The sequence below is a fragment of the Lethenteron reissneri genome, chromosome 2 (genome assembly GCF_015708825.2).
Source record: "Lethenteron reissneri isolate LAM-NWPU_2019-01 chromosome 2, ASM1570882v1, whole genome shotgun sequence".
NCBI classification, from domain to species: domain Eukaryota; kingdom Metazoa; phylum Chordata; class Hyperoartia; order Petromyzontiformes; family Petromyzontidae; genus Lethenteron; species Lethenteron reissneri.
In genome coordinates this window covers 3,395,466-3,420,366 of record NC_083780.1, presented here as the reverse complement: position 1 = coordinate 3,420,366, position 24,901 = coordinate 3,395,466, and the positions used below count along the sequence as shown (strand labels likewise).

Sequence of the window (24,901 nt, the reverse complement as noted above, 5' to 3'; positions counted from 1 at the left end):
CAGGAGGGGCTAGAGGGAGGAGCCAGGAGGGGCTATAGGGAGGAGCCATACTTCCCCAGTCGGGGCACAAGCATCTCTGGGAGGAACGCAGTGGCCGAGGTGAGGGTCCCGTTATGGGAATCATCATCATCATCGTCACCATCATTGCACGGGCATCGATACAAGGGGCACGATGTCGTGGAAAGTCAGCTGTGTTGACGGGGTTATCACCGCCTCGTCATGGGAATGTGGAGTTTCCACGGCTGTGGTTTAGAGGCTCGTGGGAGGTGGCGGCAGCTCGCGTAGGCATTCATCCAGCAGTTGATAGACCACGTCTCCTGTTGCTGCTGCTGCTGGTGATGATGACATGGGTTCGGGCTAAGGCGACACCTTTCCGCTCGTGTGTAGCTGCCATGTGGGGGTAGCGCGAGGCAGCGACTCTTCGGCGTGGCGCTAAAGGCGCGGCCCTGCAAGTGCCGTGGCTGGCGGCTCCACTCGAGGCCGCTGCTGCTGCCGCTGCAGCTGCAGAGGGCATTGGGGCGACTGCGCGACACGTGACCCCCATCGCCCCCCCCAACCCCCGTCCCCATAGCGACTGCGCTTGTTGTTTAACACACGGGGGGGGGGGGGGTAGAAACTTGCCCCCCCACTCATTGTCTTAACCTGCCGCGCCGGGAGATGGGATGGAAACTTAAACAAATCCCGATCCCTGCACGGGGAGTCCGCAGCGCCGGGATTTCCACGGTGCCCGTGGCCAGCGGCGATGACTGCGCAGCTGCTGCAGCAGGAGAGGGGGAGGGGGGTGGGGGGAGGGTGGAGGGGAGGGGTGGGGTGGGGGGAGGGGGGATGTGGGGGGGAGGCTGGAGGGGTGAGGGAGAGGGGAGGTGGAGGGTGGGGGGATGGAGGGGAGGGGCGTGGGGGAGGAGGGGTGTGGGGGGGGAGGGGTGGGGGGATGTGGGGGGGGGGGTCTGGAGGGGTGGGGGGATGTGGGTGGGAGGGGAGGCTGGAGGGGTGGGGGATGTGGGAGAGGGGAGGGTGGGGGGGATGGAGGGGAGGGGTGGGGGGGAGAGGGGTGGGGGAGGAGGGGTGTGGGGGGGGGAGGGGTGGGGGGGGGGGCACAGAGACGCGGCTTGTTCCACGGGAACCTTAAACCGCGAACCATTTTGAGATTCAACGACCGCTTCCAAGAGGAATTAAAGCGTTCATCGTTTCCTGTGGATATTCACTATAAAGAGGTTACCCCACCACAGGTTACCCCACCACAGGTTACCCCACCACGCGTTACCCCACCACGCGTTACCCACCACAGGTTACCCCCACCACAGGTTACCCCACCACAGGTTACCCACCACGCGTTACCCCACCACGCGTTACCCACCACAGGTTACCCCACCACAGGTTACCCCACCACAGGTTACCCCACCACGCGTTACCCCACCACGCGTTACCCCACCACAGGTTACCCCACCACAGGTTACCCCACCACGCGTTACCCCACCACGCGTTACCCCACCACGCGTTACCCCACCACAGGTTACCCCACCACAGGTTACCCCACCACAGGTTACCCCACCACGCGTTACCCCACCACGCGTTACCCCACCACGCGTTACCCCACCACAGGTTACCCCACCACAGGTTACCCCACCACGCGTTACCCCACCACAGGTTACCCCACCACAGGTTACCTCACCACGCGTTACCCCACCACAGGTTACCCCACCACAGGTTACCCCACCACGCGTTACCCCACCACGCGTTACCCCACCACAGGTTACCCCACCACGCGTTACCCCACCACGCGTTACCCCACCACGCGTTACCCCACCACAGGTTACCCCACCACGCGTTACCCCACCACGCGTTACCCCACCACAGGTTACCCCCACCACAGGTTACCTCACCACGCGTTACCCCACCACAGGTTACCCCACCACAGGTTACCCCACCACGCGTTACCCCACCACGCGTTACCCCACCACAGGTTACCCCACCACGCGTTACCCCACCACGCGTTACCCCACCACAGGTTACCCCACCACGCGTTACCCCACCACGCGTTACCCCACCACGCGTTACCCCACCACAGGTTACCCCACCACGCGTTACCCCACCACAGGCTACCCCACCACGCGTTACCCCACCACAGGTTACCCCACCACGCGTTACCCCACCACGCGTTACCCCACCACGCGTTACCCCACCACGCGTTACCCCACCACGCGTTACCCCACCACAGGCTACCCCACCACGCGTTACCCCACCACAGGTTACCCCACCACGCGTTACCCCACCACGCGTTACCCCACCACAGGTTACCCCACCACGCGTTACCCCACCACAGGTTACCCCACCACAGGTTACCCCACCACAGGTTACAGTGAGGGGAAAAAAGTATTTGATCCCCTGCTGATTTTGTACGTTTGCCCACTGACAAAGAAATGATCAGTCTATAATTTTAATGGTAGGTTTATTTGAACAGTGAGAGACAGAATAACAACAACAAAATCCAGAAACACGCATGTCAAAAATGTTATGAATTGATTTGCATTTTAATGAGGGAAATAAGTATTTGACCCCTCTGCAAAACATGACTTAGTACTTGGTGGCAAAACCCCTTGTTGGCAATCACAGAGGTCAGACGTTTCTTGTAGTTGGCCACCAGGTTTGCACACATCTCAGGAGGGATTTTGTCCCACTCCTCTTTGCAGATCTTCTCCAAGTCATTAAGGTTTCGAGGCTGACGTTTGGCAACTCGAACCTTCAGCTCCCTCCACAGATTTTCTATGGGATTAAGGTCTGGAGACTGGATAGGCCACTCCAGGACCTTAATGTGCTACTTCTTGAGCCACTCCTTTGTTGCCTTGGCCGTGTGTTTTGGGTCATTGTCATGCTGGAATACCCATCCACGACCCATTTTCAATGCCCTGGCTGAGGGAAGGAGGTTCTCACCCAAGATTTGACGGTACATGGCCCCGTCCATCGTCCCTTTGATGCGGTGAAGTTGTCCTGTCCCCTTAGCAGAAAAACACCCCCAAAGCATAATGTTTCCACCTCCATGTTTGACGGTGGGGATGGTGTTCTTGGGGTCATAGGCAGCATTCCTCCTCCTCCAAACACGGCGAGTTGAGTTGATGCCAAAGAGCTCCATTTTGGTCTCATATGACCACAACACTTTCACCCAGTTGTCCTCTGAATCATTCAGATGTCCATTGGCAAACTTCAGACGGGCATGTATATGTGCTTTCTTGAGCAGGGGGACCTTGCGGGCGCTGCAGGATTTCAGTCCTTCATGGCGTAGTGTGTTACCAACTGTTTTCTTGGTGACTATGGTCCCAGCTGCCTTGAGATCATTGACAAGATCATCCCGTGTAGTTATGGGCTGATTCCTCACCGTTCTCACGATCATTGCAACTCCACGAGGTGAGATCTTGCATGGAGCCCCAGGCCGAGGGAGATTGACAGTTCTTTTGTGTTTTTTCCATTTGCGAATAATCGCACCAGCTGTTGTCACCTTCTCACCAAGCTGCTTGGCGATGGTCTTGTATCCCATTCCAGCCTTGTGTAGGTCTACAATCTTGTCCCTGACATCATTGGAGAGCTCTTTGGTCTTGGCCATGGTGGAGAGTTTGGAATCTGATTGATTGATTGCTTCTGTGAACAGGTGTCTTTTATACAGGTAACAAGCTGAGATTAGGAGCACTCCCTTTAAGAGTGTGCTCCTAATCTCAGCTCGTTACCTGTATAAATGACACCTGGGAGCCAGAAATTTTTCTGATTGAGAGGGGTTCAAATACTTATTTCCCTCATTAAAATGCAAATCAATTTATAACATTTTGACATGCGTTTTTCTGGATTTTGTTGTTGTTATTCTGTCTCTCACTGTTCAAATAAACCTACCATTAAAATTATAGACTGATCATTTCTTTGTCAGTGGGCAAACGTACAAAATCAGCAGGGGATCAAATACTTTTTTCACTCACTGTACCCCCCCCCCCCCCACGCGTTACGCAAGAACGACATCGGCGACTTTCCAACATTCACGCAAGAGGCAAAGCTCCCCCGTGTAGCCCAACGCGGGCTGCAGGGGCAAGTGCTGCTAGCGAGTCGTAGCACCCAGCGACACGCCACGCCCGACCGCCTTTGTTTCTCTTTCTCAGTTTCAGTGGGGACCTCGCTGCTGATCGTCGCTCCTCGTCACGATGGCAGTGAGTAGCCAAGTCTCTCTCTCTCTCCAGCCCCTCGCAACTTGCTGGTGACGATGCTGGTTGTTGTTGTTGTCGTCGTCGTCGTTGTTGTTGTTGTCGTCGTTGTTGTTGTGATCACCGGCGAGACGTCACGGTTATTCGCATTGTACTGGTAGGAACCTCCTGGTTACACCAGCCCACAGGGGATTATTGTGTCCGTCGTGCAGGGAGGGGCTGGGTGGGGAGGGGAGGGTGGGGAGGGGCTAGGTGGGGAAGGTGGGGCTGGGTGGGGAGGGTGGGGAGGGGCTGGGTGGGGAGGGAAGGGTGGGGAAGGGCTGGGTGGGGAGGGGAGGGGCTGGGTGGGAAGGGACTGGGTGGGGGCTCGGTGGGTGGGGAGGGGTGGGGCTGGGTGGGGAGGGGCTGGTCACCCCGTGGTGCCCTTATAAAACTCAACGTTTAACCTACTCACGCCGGCTTGTGCCCGCCCTCACAGTCGGCCATATTTGCGGGATACACCACGCCGCCGTTGACCCTGCAGGCCATTGACCGAGCAACCCAACGTTCCTACCAGCTCCTTCAGCAGCAGGAATGTGTTAAATCTTGTCCTGCGTTTACCCTCCAACACACAACCGGTTGGTACTGAAACTGGTCACTAGTTCTACATTTGAAGTTTTCGTGACGTAGGTAAAAATAGAAGTAACTAAATTAAATCACGACGTTTCAGAAGCAACACAAGCTCCATCATCAGGTGGGACAACCACAGCAAGAAACACAAATTACTGTTTTTGCCCACGTGGTGGTTTAACACGTGTTAGTAACACGTGGTGGTGACACGTGGTGGTACCACGTGGTGGTGACACGTGGTGGTACCACGTGGTGGTGACACGTGGTGGTACCACGTGGTGGTGACACGTGGTACTATCACGTGTTAAACCTCCAGGTCGCTATTTCGGTCGCTTCTTGCTCCAAACAGCCTGTGCCGTGGTTTTGTCGATTCGCGCGAGTTTCGTTTCCATCAAGGACCCCGTGAAGTCGTCTTCGTCGTCTCTCTGTGTCGTCTTCATTGCCGCTGCACCACGAATCTCCCCCGTGAACGACGACCGGGCGACCGGCATCACTCTAACCCACCCTTTGGTTCTTTCGGTAAAGTCACGCAGATATAAAATAAATTAAATCACGGCGTGTGGTTGTCCCACGTGACGACGGACGCTTGTGCGTTGCGCCCGAAACGTCGTGATTTGATTTATTTTATCTTCTACCTCCGTGACTTTAGCGAACAATTTTAAATCTAAAGTTTGCTCAAACCCACTCCCTCGCTCCCCCCCCCCCCCTTCTCTCTCGTCTACAACCTCTTGGTCCCATGAATAAAGGTTGTTGTGTTGGATCGCATGAGTGTGAATGTGTCGTAACCCTCCACCACCCGACACGGCCAGTCAGGTCAAGGTCTGTCACTCTCCAACAACACAGCGGTGGGTGGTGGAGGGTGACGACACATTCGTACTTTGCGCGATCTCACCCCAGACACCTTCGTTGTGGACAGCATTGGTGGTGGAGAGAGCCGCCGACATTGTTAGACTAACCACTTTGTGTCTGTCTGTCTCGCCTGTCTGTCTCGTCTGTCTGTCTCGCAGACTCTCGCTATTTGTGCAGAGTTTGACCCCGCAGCTGATGCTGAGAAATTACGCGGGGCAATGAAGGGGTTTGGTGAGGCCACACACACTCACCACTCACTCACCACTCACTCACCACTCACTCACTCACCACTCACTCACCACACACTCACCACTCACTCACCACTCACTCACCACTCACTCACTCACCACTCACTCCACACCCACTCACCACTCACTCACCACTCACTCACTCACCACTCACTCACCACTCACTCACCACACACTCACCACTCACTCACTCACCACTCACTCACCACACACTCACTCACCACTCACTCACCCACACACTCACCACTCACTCACCACTCACTCACCACTCACTCACTCACCACTCACTCACCACACACTCACCACTCACTCACCACACACTCACTCACCACACACTCACCACACACTCACCACTCACTCACCACACACTCACTCACCACACACTCACTTACCACACACTCACCACTCACTCACCACTCACTCACTCAGCACACACTCACCACTCACTCACCACACACTCACTCACCACACACTCACTTACCACACACTCACCACTCACTCACCACCACTCACTCACTCACCACTCACTCACCACACACTCACCACTCACTCACCACACACTCACTCACCACTCACTCACCACTCACTCACTCACTCACCACTCACTCACCACACACTCACTCACCACTCACTCACCACACACTCACCACTCACTCACCACTCACTCACCACTCACTCACTCACCACTCACTCACCACTCACTCACCACACACTCACCACTCACTCACTCACCACTCACTCACCACACACTCACTCACCACTCACTCACCACACACTCACCACTCACGCACCACTCACTCACCACTCACTCACCACACACTCACCACTCACTCACCACACACTCACTCACCACACACTCACTTACCACACACTCACCACTCACTCACCACTCACTCACTCACTCACCACTCACTCACCACACACTCACCACTCACTCACCACACACTCACTCACCACACACTCACCACTCACTCACCACACACTCACTCACCACACACTCACTTACCACACACTCACCACTCACTCACCACTCACTCACTCACTCACCACTCACTCACCACACACTCACCACTCACTCACCACACACTCACTCACCACTCACTCACCACACACTCACTCACCACACACTCACCACTCACTCACCACACACTTACCACTCACTCAAAACACACTCACTCACCACACACTCACCACTCACTCACTCACCACTCACTCACCACACACTCACCACTCACACACTCACCACTCACTCACCACTCACTCACCACTCACTCACCACACACTCACCACTCACTCACCACACACTCACTCACCACACACTCACCACACACTCACCACTCACTCACCACACACTCACTCACCACACACTCACTTACCACACACTCACCACTCACTCACCACTCACTCACTCACTCACCACTCACTCACCACACACTCACCACTCACTCACCACACACTCACTCACCACTCACTCACCACACACTCACTCACCACACACTCACCACTCACTCAACACACACTCACCACACACTCACCACACACTCACCACTCACTCACCACACATTCACCACTCACCACACACTCACTCACCACTCACTCACTCACTCACCACACACTCACTCACCACACACTCACCACTCACTCACCACACACTCACTCACCACTCACTAACTCACTCACCACTCACTCACCACACACTCACCACTCACTCACCACACACTCACTCACCACTCACTCACCACACACTCACTCACCACACACTCACCACTCACTCACCACACACTCACCACTCACTCACCACTCACTCACCACACACTCACCACTCACTCACCACACACTCACCACTCACTCACCACACACTCACCACTCACTCACCACACACTCACCACACACTCACCACTCACTCAACACACACTCACTCACCACACACTCACCACACACTCACCACTCACTCACCACACACTCACTCACCACACACTCACTTACCACACACTCACTCACCACTCACTCACCACACACTCACTCACCACACACTCACCACTCACTCACCACACACTCACCACTCACTCAAAACACACTCACTCACCACACACTCACCACTCACTCAACACACGCTCACTACACACTCACCACACACTCACCACTCACTCACCACACATTCACCACTCACTCACCACACACTCACTCACCACTCACTCACTCACCACACACTCACTCACCACACACTCACCACTCACTCACCACACATTCACTACTCACTCACCACACACTCACCACTCACTCACCACTCACTCACTCACTCACCACTCACTCACCACTCACTCACCACACACTCACCACTCACTCACTCACCACACACTCACCACTCACTCACCACACACTCACCACTCACTCACCACACACTCACCACACACTCACCACACACTCACTCACCACACACTCACCACTCACTCACCACACACTCACCACACACTCACCACACACCCAACACACACTCACCACTCACTCACCACACACTCACCACACTCGCCACACACTCACCACACGCTCACCACTCACTCACCACACACTCACCATTCGCTCACTCACCACACACTCACCACTCAGCACACTCACCACACGCTCACCACTCCCTCACCACTCACTCACCACTCATCATACACTCACCACACGCTCACCACATACTCACCACACACCACACACTCACCACACTCGCCACACACTCACCACACGCTCACCACTCACTCACCACACACTCACCATTCGCTCACTCACCACACACTCACCACACGCTCACCACTCCCTCACCACACACTCACCACACAATCACAACTCACTCACCACTCACTCCCCACTCATCATACACTCACCACACGCTCACCACATACTCACCACACACCACACACTCACCACACTCACCAAACGACTCACCACACTCACCACACTCACTACACTCACCAAACTCACCAAACGACACACTCACCACTCTCACCACACTCACCACCAATCTCGATTTGAAGTTTTCTTCGTGACACCAGAGATCCATACTCTTTGGTTCTTTCGGTAAAGTCACGTGGGTAGAAAATAGAATAAATTAAATCATGACGTTTCGGGCGCAACACACTCTCACCCCCCCATCCCCCCCTCATCCCCCCCCATCCCCCCCCCCACCCCCCATCACCCCCCATCCCCCCCCCATCCCCCCCCCATCCCCCCCCCACCCCCCCCACCCCCCTCACCCCCCCCCACCCCCCCCAGGCACGGACGAGACGGCCATCGTGGAGGTGGCTACCCACCGGAGCAACGTGCAGCGGCAGGAGATTGTCACCCAGTTCAAGGCCATGTACGGCAAGGTGACAAGTGCACCTAGCCTGGCACGGTGACGCGATACGGCAAGGTGACACGTGTACCTAGCCTGGCACGGTGACGCGGTACGGCAAGGTGACACGTGCACCTAGCCTGGCACGGTGACGCGGTACGGCAAGGTGACGTGCACCTAGCCTGGCACGGTGACGCGGTACGGCAAGGTGACACGTGCACCTGGTCTGGCACGAGCGCCGCGGTACGGCAAGGTGACACGTGCACCTAGCCTGGCACGAGCACCGCAGTACGGCAAGGTGACACGTGCACCTAGCCTGGCACGAGCGCCGCGGTACGGCAAGGTGACACGTGCACCTAGCCTGGCACGAGCGCTGTGGTCACGCCGCTTTGTCATGTGCACGCGGAAGAGAGTCCGGGTCTTCTCGGCCACGGTCACGGCCTCGCTTGGCGAACGCTTTCGAATCGTGAACTCCTCTGATGGGGCATCTGCGCCGGTTGGAAACATTTGAGGGGCGGTCTGCCCGCGATCCCGCCTGGGATGTGTGAGGGCTGATGATTTTGTTTTCATGGATGAGAGAGAGAGAGGGAGGGAGAATCAACTTTCTCTCCCGTGCAATTCCCTCAATATATTTCGTTTCTGACAGGGCACCAACGCGGATTTTGACACGCGCGTTAACGGCGACAGAAAGATGGACGAAAAGTCGATCCAGAATGCAGAGAATCTGAACGAGACGTCGTGAGAATTTGTATTGTTTTATATTTTTATTCTTTTGTTGTTTCCCTTCTACGCGACTTTACCGAAAGAACCGAGAAGATGAATCCCTGCAGTCGCGAGAAAGCTTTAAATGGAAATCTTAACGAGGTTTGGGATTTCGATTGAAAGCTTTCTCTACGGGGAGGGTTTCCATGTACCTCTGAGATCCTTCAAGGCTCAACCGATCGATTCTGTCACCTTGCTGAAGAGATGCCGCTATTCTCTAAGTTGGACCCGTTGCGTCTGAACAACGCGAGTCGAGGGCCGTGGTGCTGACGTGAAGACAAAAGAAAACGCCGCTTTTGTTCCAAAGAAATTCTCGCCGTGGTTTTCACGACCTCGACGATGATTGCTTGTGGTGCAGCGTGAGGAGCTCACGGATCGTTCCAATATCCTGGCCACGGTTACTATCGGTGGTCTCCTCTCAGCAGGCGATGTTGCGTGGGCTGGGTCACGTGGCCCACGTGCCCACACACCGCCTTCCCCAAGCAGCTTCCGTTTGGGCCTCCGCTAGGTCGACTCAGCCTCAAGATGAGTACCTGGTGCGGTGTGTGCAATTATCCGCACTGGGGAGACAAAGGCGGATGGGCGTGGTGCTGGCCACCCATCACCTCGTGTGCCTTGCCGACCTTCGTAGGTGCTCGCGAACAGCACTTGCCCCAACAGTCTTTGAAGGCTACACGGGGGACCTTTGTCTTTGTGTGGAGCGGTGGTGCAGTGGTTCGTTCGCTGCGCTTTAAGCCCAGAGAGCCGAGTTCAGTTCCCGCTTACGGTCATTGACACCGCTGATGGTTATCTAGATGAGCAGTTGCTGGTGTTGTTTTATACACATCAGCGTTGGGGAGACAAAGGCGGCCGGGCGTGGTGGTAGCCACAACACCATCCTCCTTCACAGGTGCTACTCTAACCTACAGTGAGGGAAAAAAGTATTTGATCCCCTGCTGATTTTGTACGTTTGCCCACTGACAAAGAAATGATCAGTCTATAATTTTAATGGTAGGTTTATTTGAACAGTGAGAGACAGAATAACAACGAAAAAATCCAGAAAAACTCATGTCAAAAATGTTATAAATTGATTTGCATTTTAATGAGGGAAATAAGTATTTGACCCCTCTGCAAAACATGACTTAGTACTTGGTGGCAAAACCCTTGTTGGCAATCAGAGGTCAGACGTTTCTTGTAGTTGGCCACCAGGTTTGCACACATCTCAGGAGGGATTTTGTCTCCTCTTTGCAGATCTTCTCCAAGTCATTAAGGTTTCGAGGCTGACGTTTGGCAACTCGAACCTTCAGCAGGGGATCAAATACTTTTTTCCCTCTGTACACACCAGGTGAGGCTCGCTGAAGCTATATGCAGTTGTTTTTCGATTTTTCCAACGAAGTGGCTCATCACGTGGACATTGATAGCAGCAGCCAAACACTCCACACGCGTCGTGACGTTGATCCTAAACGTCGAGGGGAAAACCGGAGGAAAAAAATCCACGCGGACACGGGGAGAGAGAGAGAGACACGCAAACTCCAAATATACAGCAGCAGGCGTCAGGGTCGGGATCGAACCCACGACCTCCTGTATACCAGGCAAGGTAGTTAACATCTCCTAGCCACCGTGATGATGATGAAAAAGAGACGCAAATTTCAAATATACAGCAGCAGGCATCAGGGTCGGGATAGAGCCCACGACCTCCTGCACACCAGGCGAGGTAATTAACATCTCGCCGCCATGATGCCACTCGTTCGCAGCACTTGCCCCAGTGGCAGAGTAAAGGCTACACGGGGGACCTTTGTCTGTGTGCGAGTAGGAGCTGCTGAAGGATCTCAAGTCGGAGCTGACGGGCAGTCTGGAGCGCCTCATTGTCGCCCTCTTCCTCCCCCCGCCCGTCTTCCTCGTCAAGCAGCTCAAGAAGGCCATGAAGGTGCCAGACTAGGTGCACATGCCCCAGTCCGCGCGTCAGTGGCCGTCCGTGTGTTTCTGAGTCTCTCCTCCCTCCAGTCTGCCTCTCCAACTCTCCGCCTGTCTGTCCACTGACCGTCCGTCAGGCTGTCTGTCCAAGGCTTTGTGTAACACATTCTTCCTGCGGAGGGAGCTGGTAGGAACGTTGGGTTGCTCGGTCAATGGCCTGCAGGGTCAACGGCGGCGTGGTGTATTCCGCAAATATGCCCGACTGTGAGGGCGGGCACAAGCCGGCGTGAGTAGGTTAAACGTTGAGTTTTATAAGGGCACCACCGGGTGACCAGCCCCTCCCCACCCAGCCCCTCCCCTCCCAGCCCCCACCCAGCCCCACCCTCCCCATCCAGCCCCTCCCTACCCTCCCCACCCAGCCCCACCCTCCTCACCCAGCCCCTCCCCACCCTCCCTACCCAGCCCCTCCCTCCCCACCCAGCCCCTCCCCACCCTCCCTCCCCACCCTCCCCTCCCCACCCAGCCCCTCCCTGCACGACAGACGGACAGACACAATAATCCCCTGTGGGCTGGTGTAACCAGGAGGCTCCTACCAGTATTCACCTGCCGATTTACATCGGTGCCGGTCTGTGTGTTTGTGGACCCACGTGTGCTGGTGTGGGTGGGTGTGTGAGTGTGTGGGGAGCGGTGGTGCAGCGGTTAGCGCCACGCTGCGCTACGAAATCCGGCGAGCCGAGTTCGATTCCCGCTCACGGCCAACGCCGGCGACGATTATTCGAACCGGTCCTGGTAAACATCGCCACTAGGCAGACAAAGACGGCTGGGCGTGGTGCTGGCCACCCACCCCCTCGTGCGCCGTGCCGGCCTTCATAGGTGCTCGCGAACAGCACTTGCCCCTACAGACTCGTGGAGGCTACGCGGGGGACCTTTGTCTGTGTGCCGCAGGGCTTGGGCACGGACGAGAAGTGTCTGATCGAGACGCTCGCCACCAGGAGCAACGTGGAGATCCAGCAGCTGTGCCAGGCCTACGAGGAGGGTACTCACCCACTACTCACCAACTACTCACCAACTACTCACCAACTACTCACCACACACTCACCACACACTCACCAACTACTCACCAACTACTCACCAACTACTCAATGACTACTCACCAACTACTCACCCACTACTCACCAACTACTCACCAACTACTCACCAACTACTCGCCACACAGTCACCACACACTCGCCATACACTCACCAACTACTCACCAACTACTCACCAACTACTCACCACACACTCACCACTCACTCACCACACACTCACCAACTACTCACCAACTACTCACCACTACTCACCAACTACTCACCACACACTCACCACCTACTCACCAACTACTCACCACACACTCACCAACTACTCACCAACTACTCACCACACACTCACCTACTCACCACCTACTCACCAACTCTCACCACTCACTCACCAACTACTCACCAACTACTCACCACTCACTCACCACTCACTCACCACTCACTCACCAACTACTCACCAACTACTCACCAACTCTCACCACTCACTCAGCAACTACTCACCAACTACTCACCACTCACTCACCACACACTCACCACTCACTCACCACACACTCACCAACTACTCACCAACTACTCACCACACACTCACCAACTACTCACCACTCACTCACCACACACTCACCATACACTCACCACCTACTCACCAACTACTCACCAACTACTCACCACACACTCACCCACTATTCACCACTCACTCACCACACACTCACCGACTACTCACCACCTACTCAATGACTACTCACCAACTACTCACCACACACTCACCACACACTCACCGACTACTCACCAACTACTCACCACCTACTCAATGACTACTCACCAACTACTCACCACACACTCACCACACACTCACCACACACTCACCCACTACTCACCACACACTCACCAACTACTCACCACTCACTCACCACACACTCACCACACACTCACCCACTACTCACCACACACTCACCAACTACTCACCACTCACTCACCACACACTCACCGACTACTCACCAACTACTCACCACACACTCACCAACTACTCACCAACTACTCACCAACTCACCTGCCTCCCTATTCACCTACCTTCCAACTTACCTACTCACTGACAAACCTGCCTGCCTCCTCATCTGTGTACTGTGTATGTACTCTGTGTGTACTCCGTGTGTACTGTGTGTGTACTCTGTGTGCGTACTACTGTGTGTACTCTGTGTGTACTGTGTGTGTACTCTGTGTGTGTGCTCTGTGTGTACTCTGTGTGTACTACTCTGCGTGTTCTCTGTGTGTGTACTCTGTGTGTGTGTACTACTCTGTGTGTGTGTACTCTGTGTGTACTACTCTCTGCATGTTCTCTGTGTGTACTCTGTGTGTACTCTGTGTGTGTGCTGTGTGTGTGTTCTCTGTGTGTACTGCGTGTACTGTGTGTGTACTCTGTGTGTACTCTGTGTGTACTACTCTGCGTGTTCTCTGTGTGTACTCTGTGTGTGTGTACTACTCTGTGTGTGTACTGTGTGTACTACTCTCTGCGTGTACTCTGTGTGTACTCAGTGGTGGGGCGGTCTCTGGAAGATGACATCGTTGCGGAGACGGCCGGATACTTCAAGAGAGTGCTCGTGTCCCTGCTTACGGTACACACACGTGTACACACACACACACGTGTACACACACACACGTGTACACACACACGTGTACACACACACGTGTAAACACACACACGTGTACACACACACACGTGTACACACACACGTGTACACACACACACACGTGTACACACACACGTGTACACACACACACGTGTACACACACGTGTACACAAACACGTGTACCCACACGTATACACACACGTGTACACACACACATGTACACACACACGTACACACACACCCACGGGGTGACCAGCCCCTCCCCACCCAGCCCCACCCCTCCCACCCCCCACCCTCCACACCCTCCCCACCCAGCCCCTCCCCACCCTCCCCTCTCCACCCAGCCCCACTCCTCCCATTTTTGGATGCACGACGGACGGACGGACACAATAATCCCCTGTGGGCTGGTGTAACCAGGAGGTTCCTACCAGTACAATGAACGAGCTGACTGCAGAAGAACGACGTCTCCGCAAGTTGTACACCCACCACACGCACACACACATCACTGTCTGCATGTACATGTCCGCTGCGTGGGGAGTCGCGGTGCAGCAGTCAGCGCTGCGCTACGAACCCGGCGACCCGACTTCGATTGCCGCTCACCGCCACCAACGCCAGCGACGATTACCAGCACTGGGGAGACAAAGGCGGCCGGGCGTGGTCCCGGCCACACCACGCACTCTCGTAGGCGTGCCCGGCCCGGCGTGAGTAGCTGCACTTGCCCCAACAGCGTGCGTGGGCTACACGGGGGACCTTTGTCTTTGTGTGCGTGTGCAGGGAAACCGGGATGAGAGCCCCTACGTGGATGAGCAAGTGGTGATGGAGGACGCACAGGTGGTGGACGCACTGGTGGTGGTGGTGGTGATGACGGTGGTGGTGATGGTGGTGGCGATGTTGATGACAATGATGAGGATGATACTGTTGATGATGGTGGTGGTAGTGATGTTGATGATGGTGGTGATGATATTGACGGTGGTGGTGGTGTTGACGGTGGTGGTGGTGATGGTGATGATGTTGACGGTGGTGGTGGTGGTGATGTTGACGGTGATGGTGGTGATGGTGGTGATGGTGGTGGTGATGGTGGTGATGGTGGTGATAGTGGTGATGTTGACCGTGGTGATGGTGATGATGTTTATGGTGGTGATGGTGTTGATGGTGGTGATGGTGGTGGTGATGGTGGTGATGGTGGTGATGTTGACGGTGATGGTGGTGATGGTGGTGATGGTGGTGATGTTGATGGTGGTGGTGGTGATGGTGGTGGTGGTGATGGTGGTGATGTTGACAGTGGTGGTGGTGGTGGTGATGTTGACGGTGATGGTGGTGATGGTGGTGATGTTGACCGTGTTGATGGTGGTGATGGTGGTGATGTTGACCGTGGTGATGGTGATGATGTTTATGGTGGTGATGGTGTTGATGGTGGTGATGGTGGTGGTGATGGTGGTGATGGTGGTGATGTTGACGGTGATGGTGGTGATGGTGGTGATGGTGGTGATGTTGATGGTGGTGGTGGTGATGGTGGTGGTGGTGATGGTGGTGATGGTGTTGACGGTGATGGTGGTGATGGTGGTGATGGTGGTGATGTTGACGCAGGCTCTGTTCGAGGCTGGTGAGGAGTCCCTGGGAACCGACGAGTCCACGTTTCTCTCCGTGCTCTGTTCCCGCAGCTACCCTCACCTCCGCAGAGGTAAGAGGGGAGTGAGTGGAGAGTGCGTGGGGAGTGAGTGGGGAGTGCGTGTGGAGTGAGTGCTGAGTGCATGGTGAGTGCGTGGTGAGTGTGTGGTGAGTGAGTGGGGAGTGCGTGGGGAGAGTTGAATCAGCTGTGATGGCGTCAGGCAAAGCAGCCAGCACCACGCCTCAGAGGTCGCAATCGGGTACCCGATACCCATACCCTACCCGATACCCGTACCCTACCCGATACCCGTACCCTACCAGATACCCGGCTACCCGTACCCAGTCGGGTATGGGTAGCCGGGTAAGGAATCAAAACCCGTTTGCGACCTCTGCCACATCTCCCTCGGCAGGTCACTTCTCAGAATCAGAATAGTTAGTCGTGCTGGAGGAATCCGATGAGCTATGAAGCTCTTCTACACAGACGTCCAGTCGAGGCACGGGGTCACAGTATAGGAAAGATAAACATCACAACAAAGATTTGTATTTCACCAGACAAGGCCCACTGATCTTCTTGGTTTTTTCGGTAAAGTCATGTAGAAGGGAAATAATAAAAAATAAAACACAATATTATTTTATTATTTCCCTTCTACGTGACTTTACCGAAAGAACCAAGAAGACGAATCCCGAAATTTAAGGCCCACTGAGTTATGTTGCTTCTTTTCACAAATGATAGCCCAACGAAGTGGGCTTATCATCATCATCACCACCACGTGGACAAATGCATCGCAGCAGCCAAATAATGGAATTACTCTAAACGTGTTGACGTTGATTCTAAAAACCGGAGGACCCGGAGAAGAATCCACGCCGCCACACGGGGAGAGAAAACACCGAAATGTGCAGAAGGCATCGGGGTCGCGATCGAACCCACGACCTCCTGCGTACCAGGCGAGGCAGTTAACATCTCCCAGCCACGCCCGTCAGGAGGAGGAGGGGGGGGGATGACCTCGTTGTCCGCTGGTTTAGCTCGACTGAGTGATTCGTCGAATTTGCTCAAAATTCAGACCGTAATGGCAACACAACTGCCCTTGCAACTTGAGCCCGGGGAAGGTCACGGTCCGATAGAGTACACACGCGCGCACGCACAGTATTAACCAGGCTGGCTGCCAGAGTCAACCCGCGAGACTCCGCAACGAGCTGCCAACGCACTGCCGTGCACGCGAGCGTGTGTGTACGTGTGTGTACGTGTGTGTACGTACGTGTGTGTGTACGCGAGCGTGTGTGTGTGTGTACGCGAGCGTGTGTGAGCGTGTGTGTACGTGTGTACGTGTGTACGTTGTGTGTGTGTGTACGTGTGTGTACGTACGTGTGTGTGTACGCGAGCGTGTGTGTGTGTGTACGTGTGTGTGTACGTGTGTGTACGTACGTGTGTGTACGCGAGCGTGTGTGTGTGTACGTGTGTGTGTGTACGCGAGCGTGTGTGTACGTGTGTACGTTGTGTGTGTGTGTGTGGGGAGCGGTGGTGTAGCAGTTAGCGCCCCGCACTACCGAACCCGGCGGCCCGAGTTCCGATTCCTGTTCACGGCCACCACCACATCTGAACCGGTCCTGAAACTCCTCTAGGTCGACTCAGCCTTAAATGCATCGGCACCGGGGCGGGGGGTCGGGGGCGGTGCTGCTCGCCGACGGCACTTGCCCTGACGGGCCTGCGTGGGCTACACGGGGGAGCTTTGTCTTTGTGTGTGCGCGGGCGCGCAGTGTTTGAGACGTACACGGAGCTCGCGGGGAAAGACATCGAGGAGAGCATCAAGGGGGAGACGTCGGGCAGCTTCGAAGACGCCCTCCTCGCCATCGGTGAGTTACAAAGACAAAGGCCCCCACCCCACCGTGTAGCCTGGGCAGGCTGTTGGGGCAAGTGCTGTCAGTAGCGAGCAGCATCGCCTGCGAAGGTCGGGACGGCACACGAAGGGGGTGGCCAGCACCAGGTACTCATTTGAGGCTGAGTGGACGTAGGGGAGTTCCCAGGACCGGTTCAGGTAATCCACCACTGGTGTTGGCCGTGAGCGGGAATCGAACTCGGGTCGCCGGGTTCGTAGCCCAGCGCGCTAACCGCTACACTACCGCTCCCCGCACTCACTATCACTCACACACTCACTCACACACACTCACTGAATCTCGCACACATTCACTCACTCTCACACACACTCACACACTCACTCGCTCGCTCACCCCCTCACTCACCCATTGATACTCACTCACGTTAGCGCACACTCACACACTCACTCACTCTCACACACACCCACTCACTCGCTCGCTCACCCCCTCACTCACCCATTGACACTCACTCACGTTAGCGCACACTCACACACTCACTCACTTTCACGCAGAGTGCCATGGGTTGACTGAGCGGGATGACCGGCAGATGCACACCACCTGTGCCCCCCCACTGTACCAACTGGCTTCGTTTTAGCCGCCCGGCGCTCCGCTCGTTGTTGTGAGCGTCGCTCCTCCGCCCTCCGTTGTTGCTGGAGGGCGACTGCCTCCAACTGCCCAGTAGCAGCAGCAGCGTCCTTCACGAGCTTCCTCCACAGAGGCCGATCTTGACACCGCTTGGTCAAGTCTACTGGTGATGGTGATGATGGTGTTGATGTTATAGTGGTGATGTTGATAGTGATGTTGATTATGATGATATTGATAATGACGATGGTGATGTTGACGCTGATGATGATATTTATGATGATGGTGGTGGTGATGGTGGTGGTAGTGATGATGGTGGTGATGATGGTGATCTTGTTGACGGTGATGATGTTGACGTTGATGATGATGTTGACGATGGTGGTGACGGTGGTGATGTTGATGGTGGCAGTGATGGTGGTGGTAGTGATGATGGTGGTGTTGATGGTGATGATGGTGACGTTGACGATGATGTTGACGATGGCGATGGTGGTGACGGTGGTGATGTTGACGCTGATGATGATATTGATGATGTTGATGATGGTGGTGATGGTGGTGATGATGGTGATCTTGTTGACGGTGATGATGTTGACGTTGATGATGATGTTGACGATGGTGGTGACGGTGGTGATGTTGATGATGGTGGTGGTGATGTTGTGTTCACAGTGAGGTGCATTCGCAACAAGCCCGCGTATTTTGCCAGGCGCCTGAACAAGGCCCTCACGGTAAGGCACACACAGACAAAGCTCCCCTGGGTAGCTCGGGGTTGAGTGGCCAATACCGGTCGGTGATGGTGGTGATGTTGGTGATGATGGTGATGTCGATTGTGGTGACGACGATGGCGATGATGGTGGTGATAGTTTTAAGGCCAAGCCGACCTCGTTGAGGCCCCAGGACCGATTGAGATCCTCGTCAGCGGTGTTCGTGGTGGCGGCCGTGAGCGGGGGTCGAACTCGGGGTCGCTGGGTTGGTAGTGCGGCGATGCGCTGACCTCTGCCCCACGGCCACCCCCACCATCCTCAACCCAGGGGTTGTCTCTGGACGACGTGACGCTGACCCGCATCGTGGTGTCGCGCTGCGAGCTCGACCTCCTGGACATCCGCTCGGAGTTCCTCCACCAGACCGGAGTCTCTCTGCACTCCGCCATCACGGTCAGCGCCACCCCCCACCGTCACACCGCACCAGGGACTCAACACTGCACCACGGACTCAACACTGCACCATGGACTCAACACTGCACCATGGACTCAACACTGCACCACAGACTCAACACTGCACCACGGACTCAACACTGCACCACGGACTCAACACTGCACCATGGACTCAACACTGCACCATGGACTCAACACTGCACCACGGACTCAACACTGCACCATGGACTCAACACTGCACCATGGACTCAACACTGCACCATAGACTCAACACTGCACCACGGACTCAACACTGCACCACGGACTCAACACTGCACCACGGACTCAACACTGCACCATGGACTCAACACTGCACCACGGACTCAACACTGCACCATGGACTCAACACTGCACCACGGACTCAACACTGCACCATGGACTCAACACTGCACCATGGACTCAACACTGCACCATAGACTCAACACTGCACCACGGACTCAACCCTGCACCACGGACTCAACACTGCACCATGGACTCAACACTGCACCATGGACTCAACACTGCACCACGGACTCAACACTGCACCATAGAGTCAACACTGCCCATAGACTCAACACTGCACCATAGACTCAACACTGCACCACAGACTCAACACTGCACCATAGACTCAACACTGCACCAAAGACTCAACACTGCACCATAGACTCAACACTGCACCATAGACTCAACACTGCACCATAGACTCAACACTGCACCACAGACTCAACACTGCACCATAGACTCAACACTGCACCACAGACTCAACACTGCACCATAGACTCAACACTGCACCACAGACTCAACACTGCACCATAGACTCAACACTGCACCACAGACTCAACACTGCACCATAGACTCAACACTGCACCACAGATTCAACACTGCACAATAGACTCAACACTGCACCACAGACTCAACACTGCACCATAGACTCAACACTGCACCAAAGACTCAACACTGCACCATAGACTCAACACTGCACCATAGACTCAACACTGCACCATAGACTCAACACTGCACCACAGACTCAACACTGCCCATAGACTCAACACTGCACCACGGACTCAACACTGCACCACGGCCTCAACACTGCCCATAGACTCAACACTGCACAATAGACTCAACACTGCACCATAAACTCAACACTGCACAATAGACTCAACACTGCACCACAGACTCAACACTGCACCATAGACTCAACACTGCACCATAGACTCAACACTGCACCACGGACTCAACACTGCACCATAGACTCAACACTGCACCATAGACTCAACACTGCACCACAGACTCAACACTGCCCATAGACTCAACACTGCACCACGGACTCAACACTGCACCACGGCCTCAACACTGCCCATAGACTCAACACTGCACAATAGACTCAACACTGCACCATAAACTCAACACTGCCCATAGACTCAACACTGCACCATAGACTCAACACTGCACCACAGACTCAACACTGCACCATAGACTCAACACTGCACCAAAGACTCAACACTGCACCATAGACTCAACACTGCACCATAGACTCAACACTGCACCATAGACTCAACACTGCACCACAGACTCAACACTGCACCATAGACTCAACACTGCACCACAGACTCAACACTGCACCATAGACTCAACACTGCACCACAGACTCAACACTGCACCATAGACTCAACACTGCACCACAGACTCAACACTGCACCATAGACTCAATACTGCACCACAGACTCAACACTGCACCACAGATTCAACACTGCACAATGGACTCAACACTGCACCACAGACTCAACACTGCACCATAGACTCAACACTGCACCAAAGACTCAACACTGCACCATAGACTCAACACTGCACCATAGACTCAACACTGCACCATAGACTCAACACTGCACCACAGACTCAACACTGCCCATAGACTCAACACTGCACCACGGACTCAACACTGCACCACGGCCTCAACACTGCCCATAGACTCAACACTGCACAATAGACTCAACACTGCACCATAAACTCAACACTGCACAATAGACTCAACACTGCACCACAGACTCAACACTGCACCATAGACTCAACACTGCACCATAGACTCAACACTGCACCACGGACTCAACACTGCACCATAGACTCAACACTGCACCACGGCCTCAACACTGCACCATAGACTCAACACTGCCCATAGACTCAACACTGCTCATAGACTCAACACTGCACCATAGACTCAACACTGCACCACGGCCTCAACACTGCACCACGGACTCAACACTGCACCATGGCATCAACACTGCACCACGGACTCAACACTGCACCATGGCATCAACACTGCACCATAGACTCAACACTGCACCATAGACTCAACACTGCCCATAGACTCAACACTGCACCGTAGACTCAACACTGCTCATAGACTCAACACTGCACCATAGACTCAACACTGCACCGTAGACTCAACAATGCTCATAGACTCAACACTGCTCATAGACTCAACACTGCACCATAGACTCAACACTGCACCGTAGACTCAACACTGCTCATAGACTCAACACTGCACCACGGACTCAACGCTGCCCATAGACTCAACACTGCACCACAGCCTCAACACTGCCCATAGACTCAACACTGCCCATAGACTCAACACTGCCCTTAGACTCAACACTGCACCATAGACTCAACACTGCCTATAGACTCAACACTGCCCATAGGCTCAACACTGCCTATAGACTCAACACTGCCTATAGACTCAACACTGCACCATAGACTCAACACTGCCCATAGACTCAACACTGCACCATAGACTCAACACTGCCCATAGACTCAACACTGCTCATAGACTCAACACTGCCCATAGACTCAACACTGCACCATATACTCAACACTGCCCATAGACTCAACACTGCACCATAGACTCAGCACTGCACCATAGACTCAACACTGCACCACAGACTCAACACTGCACCACGGACTCAACACTGCACCACGGATTCAACACTGCACCATAGACTCAACACTGCACCATGGCCTCAACACTGCACCATAGACTCAACACTGCCCAGACTCAACACTGCACCATAGACTCAACACTGTACGATAGACTCAACACTGCACAATAGACTCAACACTGCACCATAGACTCAACACTGCACCATAGACTCAGCACTGAACCATAGACTCAACACTCCACCATAGACTCAACACTGCACCATAGACTCAACACTGCACCATAGACTCAACACTGCACCATAGACTCAACACTGCACCATTGACTCAACACTGCACCATAGACTCAATACTGCACCATGGCCTCAACACTGCACCACGGGCTCAACACTGCCCAGACTCAACATTGCCCATAGACAAACTCTACCCATAGACTCAACACTGCCCATAGACTTGAACACTGCCCATTGACTGAGACACACTGGCTGTGTGTCTCACGTTCCGCGTTGTGCGAAAAGTGCCGCCATCATGGCCAAACCGCGTTGTAGCGAATACAGGAGCGTAACCCCTCCCCCCACCCACTGCCCCTCCCCTAACCCTCCTGCCCCGCCCCCAGGACGCCGCGTCAGGTGACTACAAGCGCGCCCTGCTGGAGCTGTGCGGGAGTGACGACGCTGGGGCCGAGCAGCTCGCCTCCCAGCTGCCCTGGTGACGCGCTGGGACAGCCACACAGCCCCTACAGCCGCACAACCGCACAGACAGAGAACCGCACAACCGCCACATCCGCACCCCCCCCAGAGCCACACACCCGCACACCCACCTGTTTGTCTCACAGACAGCCTCACAGATGACAACTGCTGTCAAACTGTCTGTCCTACAGCCAGTGTGTGTCGCAGACGACTTGTTTCATCGGACTGTCTCGCACTCTCACAACCAGTGCGTCTGCTGCAGTTATTCTTATCTGACAAACACGTCTGTCAGCCTGACCGTCGATCAGTTGTACTGCCTCACAGCCAGTGTGCGTCACAGGCCGCCTGTCCGTTGGCTTCGCAGCCAGTCTGTCTGATAGAGCGGCTGACGAATATGCAGTCTGCCTGTCTCACGGACTGGTTCGTCAGACAGTCTGCCAGACAGCGTGGTGGTGGTGTGTGTGGTGTGTACGTGACGTATTAAGCAATAGATTGTGGCCAGGATGGTACTCATCGGTGAGTCCACTCACAAATCAGCGCGTCCCATGAATCGTCATCTCACTACCCGTAGACTCAACACTACCCTTAGACTCAACTCTACCCATAGACTCAACTCTACCCATAGACTCAACACTACCCATAGACTCAACACTGCCCATAGACTCAGCACTGCCCATAGACTCAACACTACCCATAGACTCAACACTGCCCATAGACTCAACTCTACCCATAGACTCAACACTTCCCATAGACTCAACACTGCCCATAGACTCAACACTACCCATAGACTCAACACTGCCCATAGACTCAACTCTACCCATAGACTCAACACTGCCCATAGACTAAAACTGCCCATAGACTCAACACTGCCCATAGACTCAACACTACCCATAGACTCAACACTGCCCATAGACTCAACTCTCCCCATAGACTCAACACTACCCGCATAGTAACGCGAACGTACATTGCTATGCAAACGTTATGCAAATGGTTTGAAAATGAGATGCTAATGTCCCCATTAGCCTAACGGAGACGACGCATTGCTTTGAGATCGTTCCCCGTAACCATGGCGACTAATTGGATGGCTGCTGATTGCCAAGATGCCCACTTGCTGGTGGAGGCGGCTGGTACTACAGAGCTTTACGCACCCCGCGGCTTGCCTTGATGATGAGTTGGTAATAAACCTCGCTTGTTAAGATATGTCTCTCACTCTGTGTGTGTGTCTACGTGTGTCCGGGCGCGGAGCGGTGGCGCAATAGTTAGCACGCTGTGCTTACTGCTCATGGCCAACACCAGTGACGATTATCCAAACCGGTCCTGGGTCTCCCCTAGGTTGACTCAGCCTCAATTGAGGCTGAGTCAACCTAGGTGTGTATACATCGTCACTGGGGAGACAAAGGCGGCCCGACGTGGTGCTGACTACCCACCCCCGAGGTGCTCGCTAACAGCACTTGCCCCAACAGTCGTTTATAGCTATACGTGGGATCTTTGT

At 54.6% G+C, this 24,901-nt stretch overlaps 1 protein-coding gene across 1 annotated transcript; it reads left to right on the top strand.

Moving 5' to 3' along the window:
• On the top strand, nt 1–24,605 carry LOC133342634 (annexin A4-like). Its single transcript, XM_061551914.1, has 13 exons — nt 1–99; nt 4,140–4,187; nt 5,798–5,870; nt 9,146–9,240; nt 11,761–11,874; nt 12,807–12,897; nt 14,468–14,547; nt 15,337–15,393; nt 16,150–16,243; nt 17,926–18,021; nt 19,288–19,346; nt 19,650–19,772; nt 23,337–24,605. The coding sequence occupies exons 2-13, from the start codon at nt 4,182–4,184 to the stop codon at nt 23,430–23,432; spliced, it is 984 nt and encodes a 327-aa protein (XP_061407898.1). The 5' UTR covers nt 1–99; nt 4,140–4,181; the 3' UTR covers nt 23,433–24,605.
• Nucleotides 24,606–24,901: the final 296 nt, after the last annotated feature.